Below are 17,507 nucleotides of genomic sequence, written 5' to 3'. Positions count from 1 at the left end.
TTCAGATACCACCTGTCCTTAACTCCAATTCACAATTTCTGACTTAAATCCTATAATTCTGTATGAAAAATTTCTTTTTTTCCTTCTCCTCATATTAGAAAAAAAGGTTTCATCTTTCACGAAAAGGAAGAGCTTTAAGGTTGTTTGCGTTCAAAACCCTAAAACCTAATTAATCATTGTTGTTGGCCAATCAGACGACATCCTCACGAGCTTTTAACTCTGTTTATATATATTGGCATCTAGGCCCAGATTTGAGGCCCAAACTCTCTCATAAAACGTTTGCCGTTTCCCATATTAATATGCTTTTTGTGTTCTTGAAGATGATTACAGTTTTCAGAGCATCCATGGAATCAGTAAGTGTAGCGATAGAGTCCGCAATGTGCGTGCAAGTGCCACTGGTAAAAATCTATATAGGAGATGAAAGCTATCCGAAAATTTTAGTTGGGTAATTTAACGTAAAGAGGCATACGAAGTGGGTGAGACTTTAATCTCAGCATATTCACAGATATGTAATCTATGGTCTTATTTGCCGAAAGGCCTTGAGTATTCCAGGAAACATGTTGCCTTGTCATGTGGAATTTTGGTTGCAACCAGTCATCAAGATATTATGAGCCATTAACAACGTTAATTTCTTTTTATGGAATTTAATTAGAGAAAATACTCTCTTTCCTCAATATATATACTCTTTATCCTAAGCCATATCCTTTATCCTTGTAGGAAAGGACATGAAACAATCCTAGAAAGCAAAAGCACTGGGAAAAGCTACACCAATTGCAATATAATCATGCATCACAAATGAAAAGAGCTCAGTCCAAGGAAACCCAAAGAGATATAAAATTAGTACAAAAATATTGTATTTGATTAAATTATAAACTTTAAAAAACAATTAAATTTTAATTTAGCGAAAAGGTTTTGATTTATAATTAGGAGTGTTCTATTCCTTATTAACATGAGGTTCCCTGCTTAAATATAGCCTATTTGTCAGCTTTGTGTTTGTTCTTTGGCTGGGTGCCGCATGGCTAAACTGTTGTTATTCAATGTTCTTGCTTTCATTTGCTTATCTTTTAGTGTCCATAAGGTTTCTTCTCTCAAATTGATACGCAATTAATCAATAATTGCAATTTGTACAACATATATTTTTATCTTTTTCCCCTCGGTGGAGTTTGACGTATTTTTCATCATGTGATATCCAAAAAAGTTGTTTAAATAGAATAAAAAGAAATTAAATTATTTTTAAAAAATATATGCTGCATATTCACGATTTGATGTTAATGAAACTGATAAAGGGTTCCAATAACAAATGAAATTAAAGAAAACTTTTACTGATAAGGCTTAAACTTTAAGATGCATCAACTAATATATGATGAAGAAACTGCATGTCTTGTAGGGGGAAAAAACAGTGAGGCCTAGGATTGATCATTATCTGTACGTCCAGTGATGTTAAAAGAATATTATTGATGAGAAACCTTATCTCCAATAATGGTACTGAATGTTCCTTTTTATGTATATCTGCAATAAAGCTGGCCATTACTAAAGCTTTCTGAATTATTTATATATATAAACAATCTCATCTTATAATGTGAGTGATTAATTATTATCCAAAAACACCATTCATTATCTCAGCAATCCAAAAAAGCCATGTCAAATCACAGTCATTTCATATTTTAAATCCTATTTATCTCATGAATCACAGCCAACAAAGTCCCTTAGTCAAAAATATTATTATTATTTACACTGGATTTTTTTTTACCTATTTTCAATACGTCACTGTCAATAATTTTCATGAAATACTAAGAAATTGATAGAAATTGTTGTCCGAAAGGTGACTAGTAGAAATCAAATTCGATCACTGGTGTCAACACTCGAGAGGAAGTGTTTTTATTTACGTAGCCATTAGTTGTCTCGAGCCTAGGAAATACGAAAAGGGTCGACGCAATGTCTAACAAGGATTGAGATGCTCATATGCATGCACGTGCGATGCACCTTTGGTTGCACATACGTAAAGTTAATTTTCTGGAATTTAACTATGGTGCTATAAATCTTAATTAAATATAAACAATATATTGTTGTATCTTATGGCAATTAAAAATTTTTAATTTTATAAAGAGGAAAGAAAGAAAGAAATGGATCACTCCCAAATTGAAGGCCAACAGCTTTACTGTTGTTAATTGTAGTGATGCGAATTGATGAATAAATTCTGCATTGGTTCCACGTATAGACATGCTGTAATAGTATAGTGGTCCATATTATTACAAATTTGATCCTAGGTGATGTCGTATTGTATGATAGATAGCCATAAATATGGAGCGAGCTAACACTCAGCATCACATTTGCAGTATTAATAAATAGCATAGCATGTGATATGGGCTCCCCTAGTTTACTTTTATTATTATTTTTATTATTATTAAATGGTAAATATCCAAGCACATGCTATCTCATATTCATGGATTAATGATGAAAATATAAACTACTTGTCACCCTCTTCACCTCAGAATTAATTAATTTCCAAGAGATCGAAAATGAAAATAAAAATAAAAACTATATATTGTATAAATATACATTATTTTAAATTATCAACTTAGAAATTCTGTGGCAGACCTAAGAATTATTCAAACACTGAATATTGTGGTGATATGGGAAAGTATATACTTGCACGTACAATACATTGACTGCAATTATTTAAAGCAATAAAATTTTAAAAAAAAATTAATTATAATTTCCAGACTAGGAAGTCATAAGACAATGATGGAAAAGTTCAAGAGACAGCAGCCAATCCATCGTCAAAAAAACTGCTTGTCCAAATGAGACTCTTCCAATTGCTAATCTTCACCAATCCTGCTAATTATAACGTACCTGCACCCTGCTACTTATCCCATGGTGCCACTGTTAACTCACAAACCCCACCAAGTTAAAATAATAAAAAATATAATAATTAACAAATAATAAATAAAAAAAAAACAATTTCCACTATAATGCTTAGCATAAGGTAAGGCTAAGAATAACTCCAACTCCACAGATTCTAAACAAGGCATTCATTAAATAGGAATTCTTTAGACCTGGTCACCTGAGGCTTATTTTAGTTTATTTCAAATTCCAAAATCTAAATACTTTCGACAACTTTTACAGGAGAGGAGAACAGAGATGAAATCCCATCCATTCGATCAAAATTACTGCTCCGTGGGACCACAGTGAAAAAAGAAATTTACCATTAAGAAAAGGTTAATTTAAAAAGATTGAAGGGATTCTTATTTTTCATAAAAATGGCCAAGAAGAAAAGCCCAAAAGAGCATGTAACCTCCGGCCACCATTTGTCTCAAGCAGCTCGTTCCTACACTGCACGTGCCCCCTTATAAAAAGCCACGTAATTTTGATGTTGATAATGATGACCATCATAATACCAGTAGATTACTAAACTGCCTCAGGTCTGGTGGTCCTCAGCTAATAGAAGTAGGCATACAAACTGAAGTAGCCAAGCCAAGGCCTCCCTATCTCCACTAACTCGGCACTCTCGAGTCTTGAATTCAACAACCAGGCAAATTAATGGGAGAGGTCTTGAAGCTCTGCTATGAATATTTTTTACCTTTTGTTTTAACCTTTATTGTTTTCTGATTTTGGGTTTGCGTCTGTGCAGGAGGAAAAAAAGCCCGCAGGAGAAGAGAAGAATATGGAGGAGAAGAAGCCCGAGGAAGCGAAGAAACCTGAGGGAGACAAGGCTGAAAAGAAAGAAGAGGAAAAGCCAGCAGAGAAACCACCAGTAGAAGAAAAGAAAGAAGAGAAAAAACCAGATGATTCAAAGGAATCCAAAGAGGAATCACCTCCACCTCCACAAGAAATTATCCTAAAGGTTTACATGCATTGCGAGGGTTGTGCTCGTAAGGTCCGGAGATGCCTAAAGGGTTTTGAAGGTTAGTGTCATTCTAGTTCTATCTGTTAATAAAGTCGGTTTCTACTTCTCTAATTTATTTATGACGGTGCCTTGTTGGGTTTACTCCAGGGGTTGAAGATGTAATCACTGATTGCAAGACTAGTAAGGTGGTAGTAAAGGGAGAGAAGGCGGATCCACTGAAGGTTCTAGAGAGAGTTCAGAGGAAGAGCCATAGGCAGGTCGAGCTCATTTCTCCGATCCCAAAACCGCCGTCTGAGGAGGAGAAAAAGGCAGCTGAAGAAAAGGAGAAGCCTAAGCCAGAAGAGAAGAAAGAAGAAGTTTTTAACTTTTACTCCTCTTCTTGTTTCTTCGAAATTCTTCTGGTTATCTTTAATTAAAATTTTGAGTTCATTTTCTTGATTGTGCAGCCTCCGGTGATCACAGTGGTCCTAAAGGTTTACATGCATTGTGAAGCCTGTGCAATGGAAATTAAGAGACGGATGCAGAGAATGAAAGGCATGACCTTTTTCTTTTTCTTTTTGTTCTTTTTATTTTTAGTCATGATAAAGTGCCAATTCTTTTTTAGGTGCCCTTGTTCCATTTTCGGTTCATGCGATTTCTCTTCAACTTAGATCGATTGGTGGTTCACGTTTTTGTCTCCCCTTTTGATAGTTTGAAGATGATTAAGTTATTGTCTTTATCACCTTTTGAATCTCTCACAAAAGATTTTATTCCCTCAATCTCTCTTATTTTATTAGTCATTCAATTCAATTTGTTCTAGTTGAAATCGAAAAAGTCGATGGATTTCGAATCCTAAATCAAACCCCACCAGCCCAGCATCATAATTCTTGAAATCTTGCATTAAATGGGGTCAAAATCTGATTGTTGATATGCTTCTCTTGTAGGTGTGGAATCAGCTGAACCAGATCTAAAGAGCTCACAGGTAACAGTGAAGGGTGTGTTTGATCCTCCAAAACTAGTAGACTACGTATACAAGAGAACGGGCAAGCACGCGGTGATAGTGAAGCAGGAGGCAGAGAAAAAAGCAGAAGAAGAGAAAGGAAAAGAATCCAAAGAAGAGAAAAAAGAAGACGGAGGAGGTGGTGGTGGTGACAAAGGAAATAAAGGTGGTGAACAGGGAGAAAACAAAGAAAAGAACGAAAGCGAAGGCGAGGCCAAACCGGAGGCGGCAGCACCCACAGAAGAGACCAAAGTGCTGGAGCTGAAAAAGAATGAATACTACTATTACCCACCAAGGCATGCCATGGAGTTGTATGCCATGGAGTTGCATGCCTGCACTCCTCAGATCTTCAGCGACGAGAACCCCAACGCATGTTCTGTTATGTAAAAAGTTTTTGGATTCAGGGGCAAATATGGGATTTGGGAAAAAAGGGTTGATAATATGCCCATCCTGCACTTTCTTACGTGTGTTTGGTGAAAGTATTAATCTACACATTGAACGCTAGAATTTTGTGATCTCTCTCTCTCTCTCTCTCTCTGTCTCTCTTTCTGTTTTTTTTTTTTTTTTTTTTTAATAACTTGTCACATAATTATATATATATATATATATATGAATAACAATATATAAAAAATTATGTTAAACCCTGCCCTTTTTTTTTTGTGTGTGTAATTTTAGTAATATAGACTAATAATTTATTTCCTACTGTTTGAACAAGTGGGTTGGAATGTATTGTTAGTTAGATTTGGGAAATGGACCCACCAAAGCTTTGTTTGGCTGAGCACTTTCCTTGGTCTGAACAATTTACATCCCACCAAAGTCACTAAAACAAAAAGGAGGAATGAATGATGGAAAGAAAAGAGAATAGTAGGAGTATGTGATAATCTTTTATCTATTCACCAACAAAGATGAAATAATTAACATAAGAATAAGGAGTGGATTGCTTTGTAAACAGAGTCTTTAATGAGATTTATGATGTTACTTTTGAAAAATCTGTCATATTCATTTTATGACATTTTTGGATATATATATATATTGATTTTTCAAAAGATAATGATTTACCTATCGTATCGATCCTTCCTTAAAATTTGATAAGCCACTTTGAGAAGACCGCAAACGTTCCTCAAAATTTTCGCACAGTAGAAATTCAATGATAATACCTTGAAACGAGAAATCCATTTTCCAAGAAGGGCTCATAGTGTCTCAGGGACCAAAAATTACAGTTTTGGTCCCTGAAATTCTAGGACCCTAACACATAGTTATCACCCAAATGGTTCTGCTCCGTTATTCCTCGGTAAGAAAACTGAAAAAATGGCACGCAAAATGAAACTGAGATTGGATTGGCAAATGAGTGTGAAATCTGGACATGCCCCAAAATTAATTGGAGCTCATTGAGGGGAATTTGTATATGGCCCAACACAGACATAAAAATTTCCATTGATGCTTTCTTTTTTCCTGATAAAAGTTCTAATTCATATGTCGAAGTTTAATTCTACTAAATAAGCTATCCATGGAAATGGGGAAATTATGCAGTTGAAGGCTGGCAAATATCTTTAGAAACTTGGGTCAATCTCTTTCTTTTGATTTTTCCTGCAAATCAATTATGAGTCTGAGGTATCCCAGTTGATATGATGTAAATTCTTCTTATAAGACATGATTTTTTTTTAAGAAGGAAGCGATTGATCGAATACAACAAGTGGAAGTATAATGACAATAGAGAATATAACAATTTCTGAGTCCTGACAATTTTGCTAGCAAAAGTGGGTTATGGCTCAAGAGTGGGCTCACATATAGCTACGACTCAAATGATTGCAGTGAGAGATTCTTAACCACCATCCACAGTAGCTAGCCAAGGATAATATCACATGCAATGCCCTCTTTTTGCTGGTGTATATTGAAAGTAGCATGTCGAGAGTTGTGCAAAACAGTGTTTCATTACAATCTTAATTTCATGGTTTCTTAAACATTATATATATATATATGTATATATATATATATATAGGACTCGTCTGAGCCACTTTCCAAAAGTTGCTGTGACTGCTTCTGGATGAGATTCGACCTCCACATGCCAATTCCATCATCCAGCTACCTAGAGATTGCATTGTTTTTGTTTCTTTTGTTTGGGCTTCAAATATCCTAAGCTGGAGAAACATACTTTTATACAAGTTTGAGTGTCATCTCAGGAATGTTATCTGAGCTAGGCAGTAGCCTTTATTATTGCATTTAATATGGGTTTTGAAGATTATTATATAATCAATAATCCAATAAAGCAAATGGGTAATGTCTTTCTTTTTCTAATATTTAATTAGGGTATTAATTGTAAGAAAAATCACTCAGTAAAGCAAAACAAACAGACACTGTTGCCAAGTGAAATGGATTTGAACAGCGGAAATAAATTGGAGAAAATGACATAATGGAAAAATTAGGTGGAGTTGGTTGTCGTGGATAAATCACTCCATCTCAAAGTGGGAATTAAATTGTCGCTTTCTAAGCATTTGCTCAGAATGACGAAATCATATTTGTCAATTTATCGACAATGATCCAAAACTAGTGTTTGTTATTCTTTAGAAAGACGGTCCTCCTTCACTCGCTTTTTTCTTTTCTTCACCATATCATCCGTCTCCTCATCTCTTTCCTTATCTCCTCCTTCCCTTAGATAATAAATGAAAATCATTAAAAAAAAACATACTATAAAATTATTAAAATAATGTCGTGAACTTTACTCAATTAAGCACTTAAGAGATGAATTATTCTTTAAAAAATAAAAACCAACGGAAAACGGTCAATTTTAGGATTATTAGCTGGCCTTTTCTGCACGTAAAGATTGTCCTCTTGATTTGCTGCTGAGTTAGACGATATCAAAGTTTGAAGGGTTTTAGGTTTCCTGTTGTCGGTTTCTAGTCTTCTGTTGTAATCTATCACTAATTAATCAGGTGGTAAGATATAAAATAGATTACACTCAGATTTTAGGTTCTAATCTTAATTTCTCAATCTCTATCCTTTTATCACTGAGTAGAAGAAACAAAAAAATCTTCCATTGTGAGGAAATATAAAAAAAAAAAAAGAACGTTCCTGAAAAAGAAAAGAATGAAAAAAAAAAAAAAGCCGACCTGCTTCGATTATATAAAGAAACATAAGAGTAAGGGAACTGAGTTGTTGACGTAATTAGGTTTCCCAGGACGAAGGAACTCTTTAATACGATCTTACTTAATTTTAGCTCATCTAATTATTCTCTAAATCCTTGATTTCTGTCTATTACGAGCCGTATTCGCCCTTCTCCTTGAAAAAAAAAAATTATTATATTATTTTATTTATGTAATAATGAATTCACGAGTTACTGAAAGCAGCGGTGGTCCAAGAACAGAGAGGCCATCACCCAATATTATAACACCATTAATGCTATGAACCACTGCTATTTTATTTTTCTCCTTATTTTTTATCCTTTTCTGTTGCGCATAGTAACATGAAGTTTAATTATCTTTTTCTTTTTGAAAGGGAATTTCAATTTTCCTTTGCAGTGTATCTTTTTTACTTGTATAAATGGAAAAAGTAAAAAAATTTAATTAATTAAAAATATATTGATGACCCACTAAATATGATTAAAAAGTTTATACGCATGGACAAATATATAAGGACGTCTAAGTATAATTAACTTCTATGTGAAAATTTTATATGTTGGTTAATTTTAGCTAAGATTTTTATACTGGGATTTTGTTATTATAATTATTGGAGCTTGATATTATTATTATTATTATTATTATTATTATTAAGAAATATTCAAATTTAACCACTTCTTCATATCAATACTAATTTTAATGCTTGATTTAAACTTTTGATCAAGAACTTTTCGTAAAAAAGAAAAAATCATCACAGAACAAACTGGAAACCGCAGCTTTTCAAGGAAAAAAAAAAAGAAGGAAAGAGCACAGCTCACTGAGTTACTGTAGTCACTGTGGATGACTCATAACTGTATGCTATCTAACATAAAATTAGAGGCATATTAGAATTAATTTACTGCTCGCAAACATGCTACAGTAGTGAAAATCTAAAAGCAGAGCAGAGGTGAGTTGATGGAGGGGATTCTCTACTAAATTCGGCTGACAAGAGTTTGGCCTGATATTGTTGTGGTGATGGAAGTGCAGGCTGCTATCGCGTCTGAGTGTTGAGGTCTCGGCCAAAAAGCTCGTATTTTTATGCATATAAATATAAATCTTTTGTACAACTTCTCTGTGAAAAAAAATCTTTTTTATGTTTTACTTTTTACGTCTTGCTGATGAGAGATGGTTATGATCCTCATTCCACTTTCAGAATACGCCGCAAATGCTGCCTCTGCCTGCTAGCGAAGCTACCCATTCCTCTCCTCCTGCTATGGGAGGCTAAATCTATCTACTTCCGGAGGCTCTTTAATCTTCTTTTGGCTTCCGTGTCAAACTCATAGTCGTATATTAGTAACTATCTTCTATACATATCCTCATCTCATACGTCACCAAAAGCTTCCATTATGCTGCTGGCTACTGGGGCTGCTGCACCATCACGCAATAGATCCACATCTCAACAAGGAAAAGTTTCTGGTTTTCTTCATCAGTTAAGTAACATTTGACGTGGCATGCAGTACCAACTTTAGCCTCTCCAGTAACGACAACAGAATATTCGGTGCTTCGCTCAGTTGGGGCGTCGACTGTCTAGAAACAGGTGTAGCAGAAGATGATGGATTGGTAGACGGGTCCCACGTGATGGGTCCTCTGTATTTGTGGCCGAACCCACGTGACCGTCCCGTTCTCTCTGACTCTGCTTTACTATTTTCGTACTTCTCGGATGTCTCTCTCTCTGCCTATCCTAATACTTGTGCCCCGTGCTTCCCATTTTGCACTGTTAATTCCTTGTTCACCGCCATTTTTTTTAATTTTATCGTATTCTGATGTTTAAAGTTTAAGTACTCATATATTAGTTTTGTATTTTTTTTTTTTTTAAATAGAGATTAGGTGAGTCGAACCTTAAACCTCTTAATGCTACATGAATGTACTTTCCATCAGGCTAAGGCTCGGAGTGCATATTAATTTTGTATTTTATATTTATAATTTTTTATAAAATTATTATTTTCCATTGTACGTGTGCTATTAAATTAATATTAGGCATGTTATTACTAATACATGCAGCAGGAAACTGTGTTAAAAAAAAAAAAAAAACCATAGCGTTTTGTCTGAGAGCGGAGAGTTAAAATAAATAGAGAAGTACTTAAGCTGAGAAGAGGATTATATTGCAGGGGAATCATACAGGAAGAGTACGGTAGGTTTCCATGTGGGATCCATAGACTCCTCTCCCTAATTTGTATCCTATTTTATTTAGAATAAATTACAATTTAATTTTTAAATTATATTATTGTTAATGATTCAGTCTCTACTCTTAAAATTAAATATTTAATTTTTTTTTATAAAAATAAATAACTGATTAAATCTCTAAAATTTATATTTTATTTTCACAATATCTTATTATACCATACAATAAAAAAATTTTATATCTAAAAATTCAAATTCTTCTTCTTTTATACACAAATCAAAATAATTTAAAATTCTGCCATTTTTTAAATGTTCTAAGTGTAAATTTCAAATAATTATAAACAATTAAATGCTTTTCCCAAAACTTTCAACATTTTCAATTTTTTGATATAATTTTTTTAAAAATTTCATACCGAGAAAATTAAAAATAATAAAAATTAAATATATAGCATTAATTCATTTCTTTTTATATATAAATATAAAATAATTTGAAATTTTTTAGTTTGCTGATTTTTCATAAATGTCTAGATATGATATTTAAGTAATTATAAATATTTAAATCCTTCGATTTTTATATATTAAAACACACCAATTCTTAAATTTAAAATTTGTAATTTTTTCAAAATTTTTACATTTTTAATTCTTTTGATTTTTTCCAGTAAACATTTAAAAATCCAGATACCACTGCTTGACGTAAATATCTATCAATTCGCCATTTACTTTTGAAGAAGAGAATGAAATAGAGAGGAGAAGGATTTGAATTTTTAAATAAAATTTCTTTTATATGCAATGTGCAATAAAAGTATTATAGAAAAAAAAAAATTAAAAATTTGATCAGTCATTTATCTTTGAATTAATAGGGAAATGGATGGATGGAATATACATTTAGACCGAAGAAAAATAAAAAAATTTAAGTGTTGAATTTTAGAAATATAGAGATTAATATATTAATTATGATAATTAAAATATAATTTATTCTTTTATTTAATATAGTAAGTCTATTTAGACAGACTAGGTTTATGGACCATATAAGTATGTTGCACATATATAATACATTAATTCATTAATTATTTACACATGATTAGGAATAATAATCATAATAATAATGTAATTATTACAATACAGGCAATAAATATAGACTAACACTCCATTTCAAAAAATATATATATAGACTAACACTCCAATGTTTGACACTGCTTTAGTCCAACTCAATAACCATATCCATCCAATTCAGATTTTATTTCTTTTATTTTTTGAAACTGAATTCAGATTTTATTACTGATAAACAAAAAAAACAGTAAATTTTATTAATGGTAATTCAAACCTCAATTTTAATTTAGAATATAGAACTATTTCCATTTGTGTGTAACATAAAACTTACTCTTACCAATTAAAATAAAATTTTCAGTTACAAAGTTAATAGAGCATTATTATTTTTTAAAACACATATGTAATTTTTTTTATTATGAGATACGATGAATTTTATTGCAAAGAAACAAATATAAAATTCAAATTCCTACAAGAAAAATCTCTTCTAAGAAACGCTCTAAAGTTAAAAGAAAAAATACACAAAAACCTTGGAGGTCTCAAAAATGGGCCTTTAAGCCCAAAACACAAAGGTCCAAACATCTTAAACTTTAGAGGTCTAGAAAACTCAATCCGATTCTGTACCGCTGGAGATGGAAGAAGACGATCCTCCTTACATAAGCGATAAAGACCTGGATTTGAACATGCCTACTGGGGCAAAAAAAAAAGAACTCCCACTATGATTGTAAAAAACTCATTGAAGTTCAGGGAGAAGGACTAAACAATAAACAGAGCCACAAATTGAGTCAATGGAGGTTTCACAGATCAAAAGTGTCAGTGAATGAGGATGAAAAGCACTCTCGGCACTCAATCATGCCTCTTGAGTTAAACTCTACGAGCCATTGCTTTACTCTCATCCATCGATTAAATAATCTAGTAAATATTGGATCTGAGATTCCTCCATAAAAAGTGTTAAGGCGCAAATCCTTGGTCACCATTGAGCTTTGCTTTGTGGCCCTCCTCTTAACTTTAACTATGTCTCTCGCGGTGCTTTTTCTCGATGGACTAGTTGAGATTCTGTTTTTAGTTTGAGTTTTGGGTGTGATCATCACCGGCCTTTATATAATCAATCTAGGATTTGTAGTGTTTGGGCCTCGGCCTTCTGCCAAGAACTTTTTTTTTTTTTTTTTTTTTTCCTGATATGCAATGAGCTTGAGTCCTTTTTTAAGCACTGGAATATATTCTCTCCAACAGATATTTATATATAAAAAAAAATTATATATATATGTTCTTATTTTATAAATTTTACGTTTTCAATTGCCATAATATTTGATAAAAATATAATAGCTATATTTTTTTGGTAAAACATTACATTTTATTATTTTTTTGAAAAAAGAGTTTTATAGAAAATAAATATTGTGGGCCTCAAGGAATTGATTCTGCGTCTCGTGCCCTGCATACGTTTCTTAGATCATGAAGCTCATCGTCAGATTTGTATAGTGCTTGAAGCTGTAGGAAATTCGCTGATAGTTTATGCAAATATCAAAGGTAATGTGCAAATGAATCAATCCCATGTATTATTGTTCTCACATCAAAACAAATGTAAATATAGCAACAAGGGAATTACAAAACCAAGAAGAGCATATTTCTAGTTAAAAATCACATTATTTTTGGATTGCCATTCTGTTCTTGCTCGGACAATCTCTGCTTTGTCGTTTTGCATGCGAAGCAAGTGCGTATATTCCACCTCTGCTTCTCGATTACAAGAGTTATTATTCAGATCTGCAGTTGTGGTTGTTAAGGACTCCAACAGATTCGATTGTCGACACTCACGCCGATACTCCAAGGTCATGCTTACGAGATTGTAATCTTCCAGTACATTTATTGGAACGCTCTGCATTTATTTAACGTTTCAGAATTTAGTAATTTTTGCAATATATTTTGCTGTGTATTACAACAACATTACCTCCAAAATCCATCCTATGTATTTGACGTTATTTACATGCAGATTGGCATCCATATCGCTCCATCTTGGCTGCATTCAATAATACAGACATCACTTTAATTACTTGTCATCCCATTGCAGTTAACAAATTATTATCATACTTACAGCTAAGCCAGATTGGATTCTCTCCGCAGTTTCATCAGTAAGCTTACTGATTTTCACAACATCGTTGTTCTCCCTAGATATTGCAATCCTGTTTGTATAGAATGGTTCCACCTCTTGCCTGACTTGTTCTGGGATTTTCGTTAGCTTTCTTGTTTCTCTGTTCATGATAACCCATGTGCTGCATTCAGATAATCAATATGAGTTAATACTTTTGAGTTAAGAATAATTATTTTTTGCTTCATTTGAAACATGGAGAAGCTCCACCTTGTTGCTCTTGTTATGATCTCTTGTGTATTATAATCTCGGATTATCCAGTCCCTGCGCATTGCATTCTTCCCATCTGCATCAACCCAAGTATCGATCTCGACAACATCTCCCCTGTCACATCCGGTTCTCTTGAATTAGTTACAATTTTGTTTATCAGAAAATAATTAAGGCAGGTTGTACTAGGAATAATTAATGGGAGAAAACGTACCAGCAGCTGTATCTTTCTACTTGAATGTGGATGCGGGTGACTACCCAAATCAGTTTTCTGAGGCTCATCTGCCGGGTAGCGCCGAAGCCGTTTCCGGCTAGCCCAGAGCTTGTGACATGGTTAAGTGCAGTCTCCTGCAATAGTACGTATATATATGTGCAGTCGCATCAGAAAAGGTTATGCATCTGTCAATTTCCAGGGAATTAAAAGCCAAAGAAATTTCAATGTAATTGCTATAGAAGTAGTAAATACAACTAGATAAATTTAAAAAGTACTGAATATGATTAAAAGTTATTGAACATTAATGGCTGCAGGAGGCCATGCATACAGCGAAGCCAACGAACCTGAAGAAAATTCATCAATGTTTCCATGGTGGCTGTCTTGTCAGGTCCAATCTCGTAAGACCTAATAACGAAGGTCTGTCTATAGATCAGCCTTTCCTCTAGAAACCTACCAAGTAAGCATGTATGAAGGGGTTGACCATCAACAATATTATCGTCCATATTCATCTTCCTTACATCTGGAGTTTCCGCTACATGTACCCCGTTCACCTTTTTTCCATTGATTATGTCCACGCTTTGGGGATTCCCAGCACTTGCTCTCACGGAACACCTTGGAATTTTCTGTGCAATCAAACTAAGGCTGCTTTGTGAATTCCCTGCCTTGGCCACCATCACATTACTTTCCTCGGCCTTGTGAAAATTCCCTGGAAAATATGATTTAACGCTGCTCATGGCAGCCATTAATGTCATCACTAAATTATCATCAGTTTAATATCAAAATATAAAGAACTACACACAGAAGTTTAGAAAAAGGACGAGGTGAAGCTTCTAGCTCAGGTTGCTTTCTCTAAGAGTTTTTATTCTTTTTTTTTTTTTTTTTTAAAATAGCGAATATTCGTTGGTCTAACTATAGTTCAGAGATAACATAAAACAGGAAGAGTAATGCAGAGAATAGAAGAAATCCAAAAATGGAGTATTAGAGGAAGTGAGGTTTGCAGCTCAACCACTCTTATGGGTAGGAGAGAATTTGAGAGGCGTCCCTCGTTGCTTGCACGCAATTGTGTAGGAATTTGAGGGGCTTCACCTCGTCCATTACAATTTTGATACATAAGATTGTGAATTTATGTAGATAATCGTATAAGAAATAATATTATATCCTCAAATAAATTAGATCCCATAAATAGAGAAGCTTAAGAAAAAAATACATAGCAATTTCTATATTTGTACAAATATCTTATCAATGACATATATATGTTGACCATTTTTATTATATAATTTCTTACAATTCAATTGCATATGTTTGGGTGAGGTAGCAAAGACTCGATGATATATTGTTTATTCCTTTAATTTCCTGCTTTTAGGTAGAAAACGAGAATACATTATTTTCAAACAATCTATATTTATCATGTCAAATTATACACATTGGTCTCAGAGGATTATACATTATTTTCAAACAATCTAATATCTAGTCTTATTTTAAATTAAAATGATTCCCATAATTTTTTTTTAATAAAGAACATTTTTATTGAATTAATTATAAAGTTCCACTCCAATTTAAACTGAAATATTATCAATTGAGTAATTTAATAGATTGAAAATAAAAAATTTTAAAATTTTTTAAAAGACTAAACGTAGCATCTTTCTTTTGAACTTGAATTGTGAAGGTCAAATGGAAGTGGGCAAGGCCTTAGGTTTGTGTCTAAAGCCGGTGATCCGTTGGGTATTTGTTGATCTACCTGGCCGACAAACATTAGAAGAAGCACAGATCATGGACCCTCAGCCTGATGACGCGTGTCACCAAACATGTAGATCAAAAACATGAACACGTGACTTGTGCATGGGGAGAGGAACAAACCCATTAATTTTCTATTAGTATAATCAATGGTGATTAAAGCAAGATTTGTACAGAGGCATGCGTCCTCTGTACATCATCTTTATTGTTCATTCATCACGACCCATCTGGACGGTGCTAAATCTACTTCGACAAGTTTAAGGCAGAATCAGATACTGGCTCCACCTTTGCCACGTATGATCTGGTCTCAATATAAGATCTTCCTTCATAATTAATCAATGGTGTTCCAAAGCAATTTCAGCCCACCAGTCCTTAATACTTCCAAAGGCCAAACCATTTGCCCGTTTCTATCGTCAGTTCCTGATTGATTGAGAAGTGAAAACATGGGTCGTTTATGGACGTTACTTACTCATGTTCATGCATTTTCTGGGTAATTAATCGTTGCACCAGATGGGTTTTTTCCTTTATCTAATTGGATATCGTTTCTTCCTTGTGTTATCTAATTTTTTCTGTTCGCTTAATCATGTGCAGGCCTGTCTTAATGTTGCTATACCCCTTGTAAGGATTCGTCTGCTCTCGTTTTGTATTATATGCTATTTTATAATTAAATGTGCACCAAATGATCAAGTAGTTTTTTGTTTGTTGTCTGCTTCTGTTGTATGTATATAGATATGCATCAGTGATGGCCATAGAGAGCCCCTCCAAATTGGACGATGAACAGTGGCTGGCTTATTGGATCATCTATTCTTTTCTTACTCTGGCAGAGATGGTCCTCCAAGCCATCTTACAATGGTGATCAACTGGGTTACTTTTTCTTCTTCTTCTTCTTCTTTAAAGTGTAATTAATAATAAATTGTTATGGGGTTAAATCGATATGCAGGATTCCTTTGTGGTACACAATGAAGCTAGTGTTGGTGGCATGGCTAGTTCTACCACAGTTCAGAGGGGCAGCTTTCATATATGAAAGATATGTGAGGGAAAATGTAAAGAAATATACAGAGGGGAGAGTACATCCTCGTCATTCTCATCACAGATAAGATCCCCCCAACGGCACTGCCATTGCCAAGCCCAAAGAAGGCAAGTTTATCTAATAAATAGATTCTTATTGTTATTCCCAAGCATGCTTAATGATTTAATGCCTTGATTAAGGAAGAAGCAAATGATTCCACTTAATCTTGGACTTTATGAAAAAAGTAAGCACATGCAAATATACGAGAATGAGTATATGACATTTAAATTAAACAAAGCAATTAAACCTTTTGAACCAATTGATTGTTTTTGACATAATGAGGTATTGTAAATGGACAGGAAAAGCATGCAGAGCCTTACTGATAATGAGGAACACAAATTAAGTGAAGACGTTTGGAAGGCCTGTGTGGATACGATCATACGAATACACTTATGCTTTATTTTCTTATTTGGTTGGTTGAATTTCTCTTCTTTTTAGTTATGAGTTAGTGTACAAGTATTACTGATCAATAAAAATTTCAGTTTTTAAGGATATTTTAAGTAGTATTGAAGGATAGGAGCCGATAAACAAAATACATATATATACGCCAAAAAAAAAAAAAAAAACAGTTAAAAGGCACTGCTATCCTTAATTTGCTTTCTGTATGATTGTTAGATCATGGTAACACTTGTTGATAACCCATAAACACAGGCCTTAAATCTCGCCCACACACGTGTCTAAAAAAATATGTAAACTTGTTATTTTAAAAGCAAAGCTTATTGTATAAGATCCATATAGCTTATCATATACTTCAATAAATACGGAGGAAGAAGGAGAAGCCTCCGGACCTGTCATATCAAATTGTGCATTTCTCGAGAGTTAATGCCTCAATCTCCTTTAACCAATTTAGCGTTAAAAAGGAGAGGTCATTCTAATTGACATAATTGAGGTAAATGAATAAAACTAGAAAAATTAATTTTAAGAAAAAAAGAATGGTCATTGTAGTTCCCACATGATCAATTTTAATAATTCCTTCACTCAAAAATTAGTTAAA

The 17,507-nt window shown here is 33.5% G+C and overlaps 3 protein-coding genes across 3 annotated transcripts; 2 read left to right on the top strand and 1 right to left on the bottom strand.

Moving 5' to 3' along the window:
* The first annotated feature begins 3,264 nt into the window (after positions 1-3,264).
* LOC110630644 (heavy metal-associated isoprenylated plant protein 7) lies at positions 3,265-5,343 on the top strand. The gene is made up of 5 exons (XM_021778156.2): positions 3,265-3,549; positions 3,632-3,905; positions 3,995-4,203; positions 4,294-4,381; positions 4,771-5,343. The coding sequence occupies exons 1-5, from the start codon at positions 3,541-3,543 to the stop codon at positions 5,211-5,213; spliced, it is 1,023 nt and encodes a 340-aa protein (XP_021633848.2). The 5' UTR covers positions 3,265-3,540; the 3' UTR covers positions 5,214-5,343.
* Positions 5,344-12,677: 7,334 nt separating this feature from the next.
* Positions 12,678-14,779, bottom strand: LOC110600334 (palmitoyl-acyl carrier protein thioesterase, chloroplastic). The gene is made up of 6 exons (XM_021737171.2): positions 14,055-14,779; positions 13,711-13,844; positions 13,500-13,613; positions 13,236-13,413; positions 13,092-13,160; positions 12,678-13,019 (listed from the first exon to the last, which is right to left on the bottom strand). Exons 1-6 carry the CDS (start codon positions 14,460-14,462, stop codon positions 12,774-12,776), a joined length of 1,149 nt encoding a protein of 382 aa, XP_021592863.2. The 5' UTR covers positions 14,463-14,779; the 3' UTR covers positions 12,678-12,773.
* Positions 14,780-15,641: 862 nt separating this feature from the next.
* On the top strand, positions 15,642-17,005 carry LOC110600352 (HVA22-like protein e). The gene is made up of 5 exons (XM_021737191.2): positions 15,642-15,934; positions 16,036-16,062; positions 16,174-16,296; positions 16,385-16,581; positions 16,813-17,005. Exons 1-4 carry the CDS (start codon positions 15,888-15,890, stop codon positions 16,539-16,541), a joined length of 354 nt encoding a protein of 117 aa, XP_021592883.2. The 5' UTR covers positions 15,642-15,887; the 3' UTR covers positions 16,542-16,581; positions 16,813-17,005.
* Positions 17,006-17,507: the final 502 nt, after the last annotated feature.

This window comes from Manihot esculenta, chromosome 14, assembly GCF_001659605.2.
Source record: "Manihot esculenta cultivar AM560-2 chromosome 14, M.esculenta_v8, whole genome shotgun sequence".
Taxonomy (NCBI): domain Eukaryota; kingdom Viridiplantae; phylum Streptophyta; class Magnoliopsida; order Malpighiales; family Euphorbiaceae; genus Manihot; species Manihot esculenta.
This window is presented reverse-complemented; position numbering and strand designations above follow the sequence as displayed.

Excerpts from the sequence above, each read along its gene's own strand:
- LOC110630644 (XM_021778156.2), top strand. Across the intron at positions 3,906-3,994 it reads ATGCCTAAAGGGTTTTGAAG|GGGTTGAAGATGTAATCACT; the intron begins GTTAGTGTCATT and ends GGTTTACTCCAG. Across the intron at positions 4,204-4,293 it reads CAGAAGAGAAGAAAGAAGAA|CCTCCGGTGATCACAGTGGT; the intron begins GTTTTTAACTTT and ends TTGATTGTGCAG.
- LOC110600334 (XM_021737171.2), bottom strand. The coding sequence starts at position 14,462 with ATGACATTAATGGCTGCCATGAGCAGCGTTAAATCATATTTTCCAGGG. Across the intron at positions 13,614-13,710 it reads GTAGAAAGATACAGCTGCTG|GGGAGATGTTGTCGAGATCG; the intron begins GTACGTTTTCTC and ends CGGATGTGACAG. Across the intron at positions 13,020-13,091 it reads ACATAGGATGGATTTTGGAG|AGCGTTCCAATAAATGTACT; the intron begins GTAATGTTGTTG and ends AAATAAATGCAG.
- LOC110600352 (XM_021737191.2), top strand. The coding sequence starts at position 15,888 with ATGGGTCGTTTATGGACGTTACTTACTCATGTTCATGCATTTTCTGG. Across the intron at positions 15,935-16,035 it reads CATGTTCATGCATTTTCTGG|GCCTGTCTTAATGTTGCTAT; the intron begins GTAATTAATCGT and ends AATCATGTGCAG. Across the intron at positions 16,063-16,173 it reads TTAATGTTGCTATACCCCTT|ATATGCATCAGTGATGGCCA; the intron begins GTAAGGATTCGT and ends GTATGTATATAG.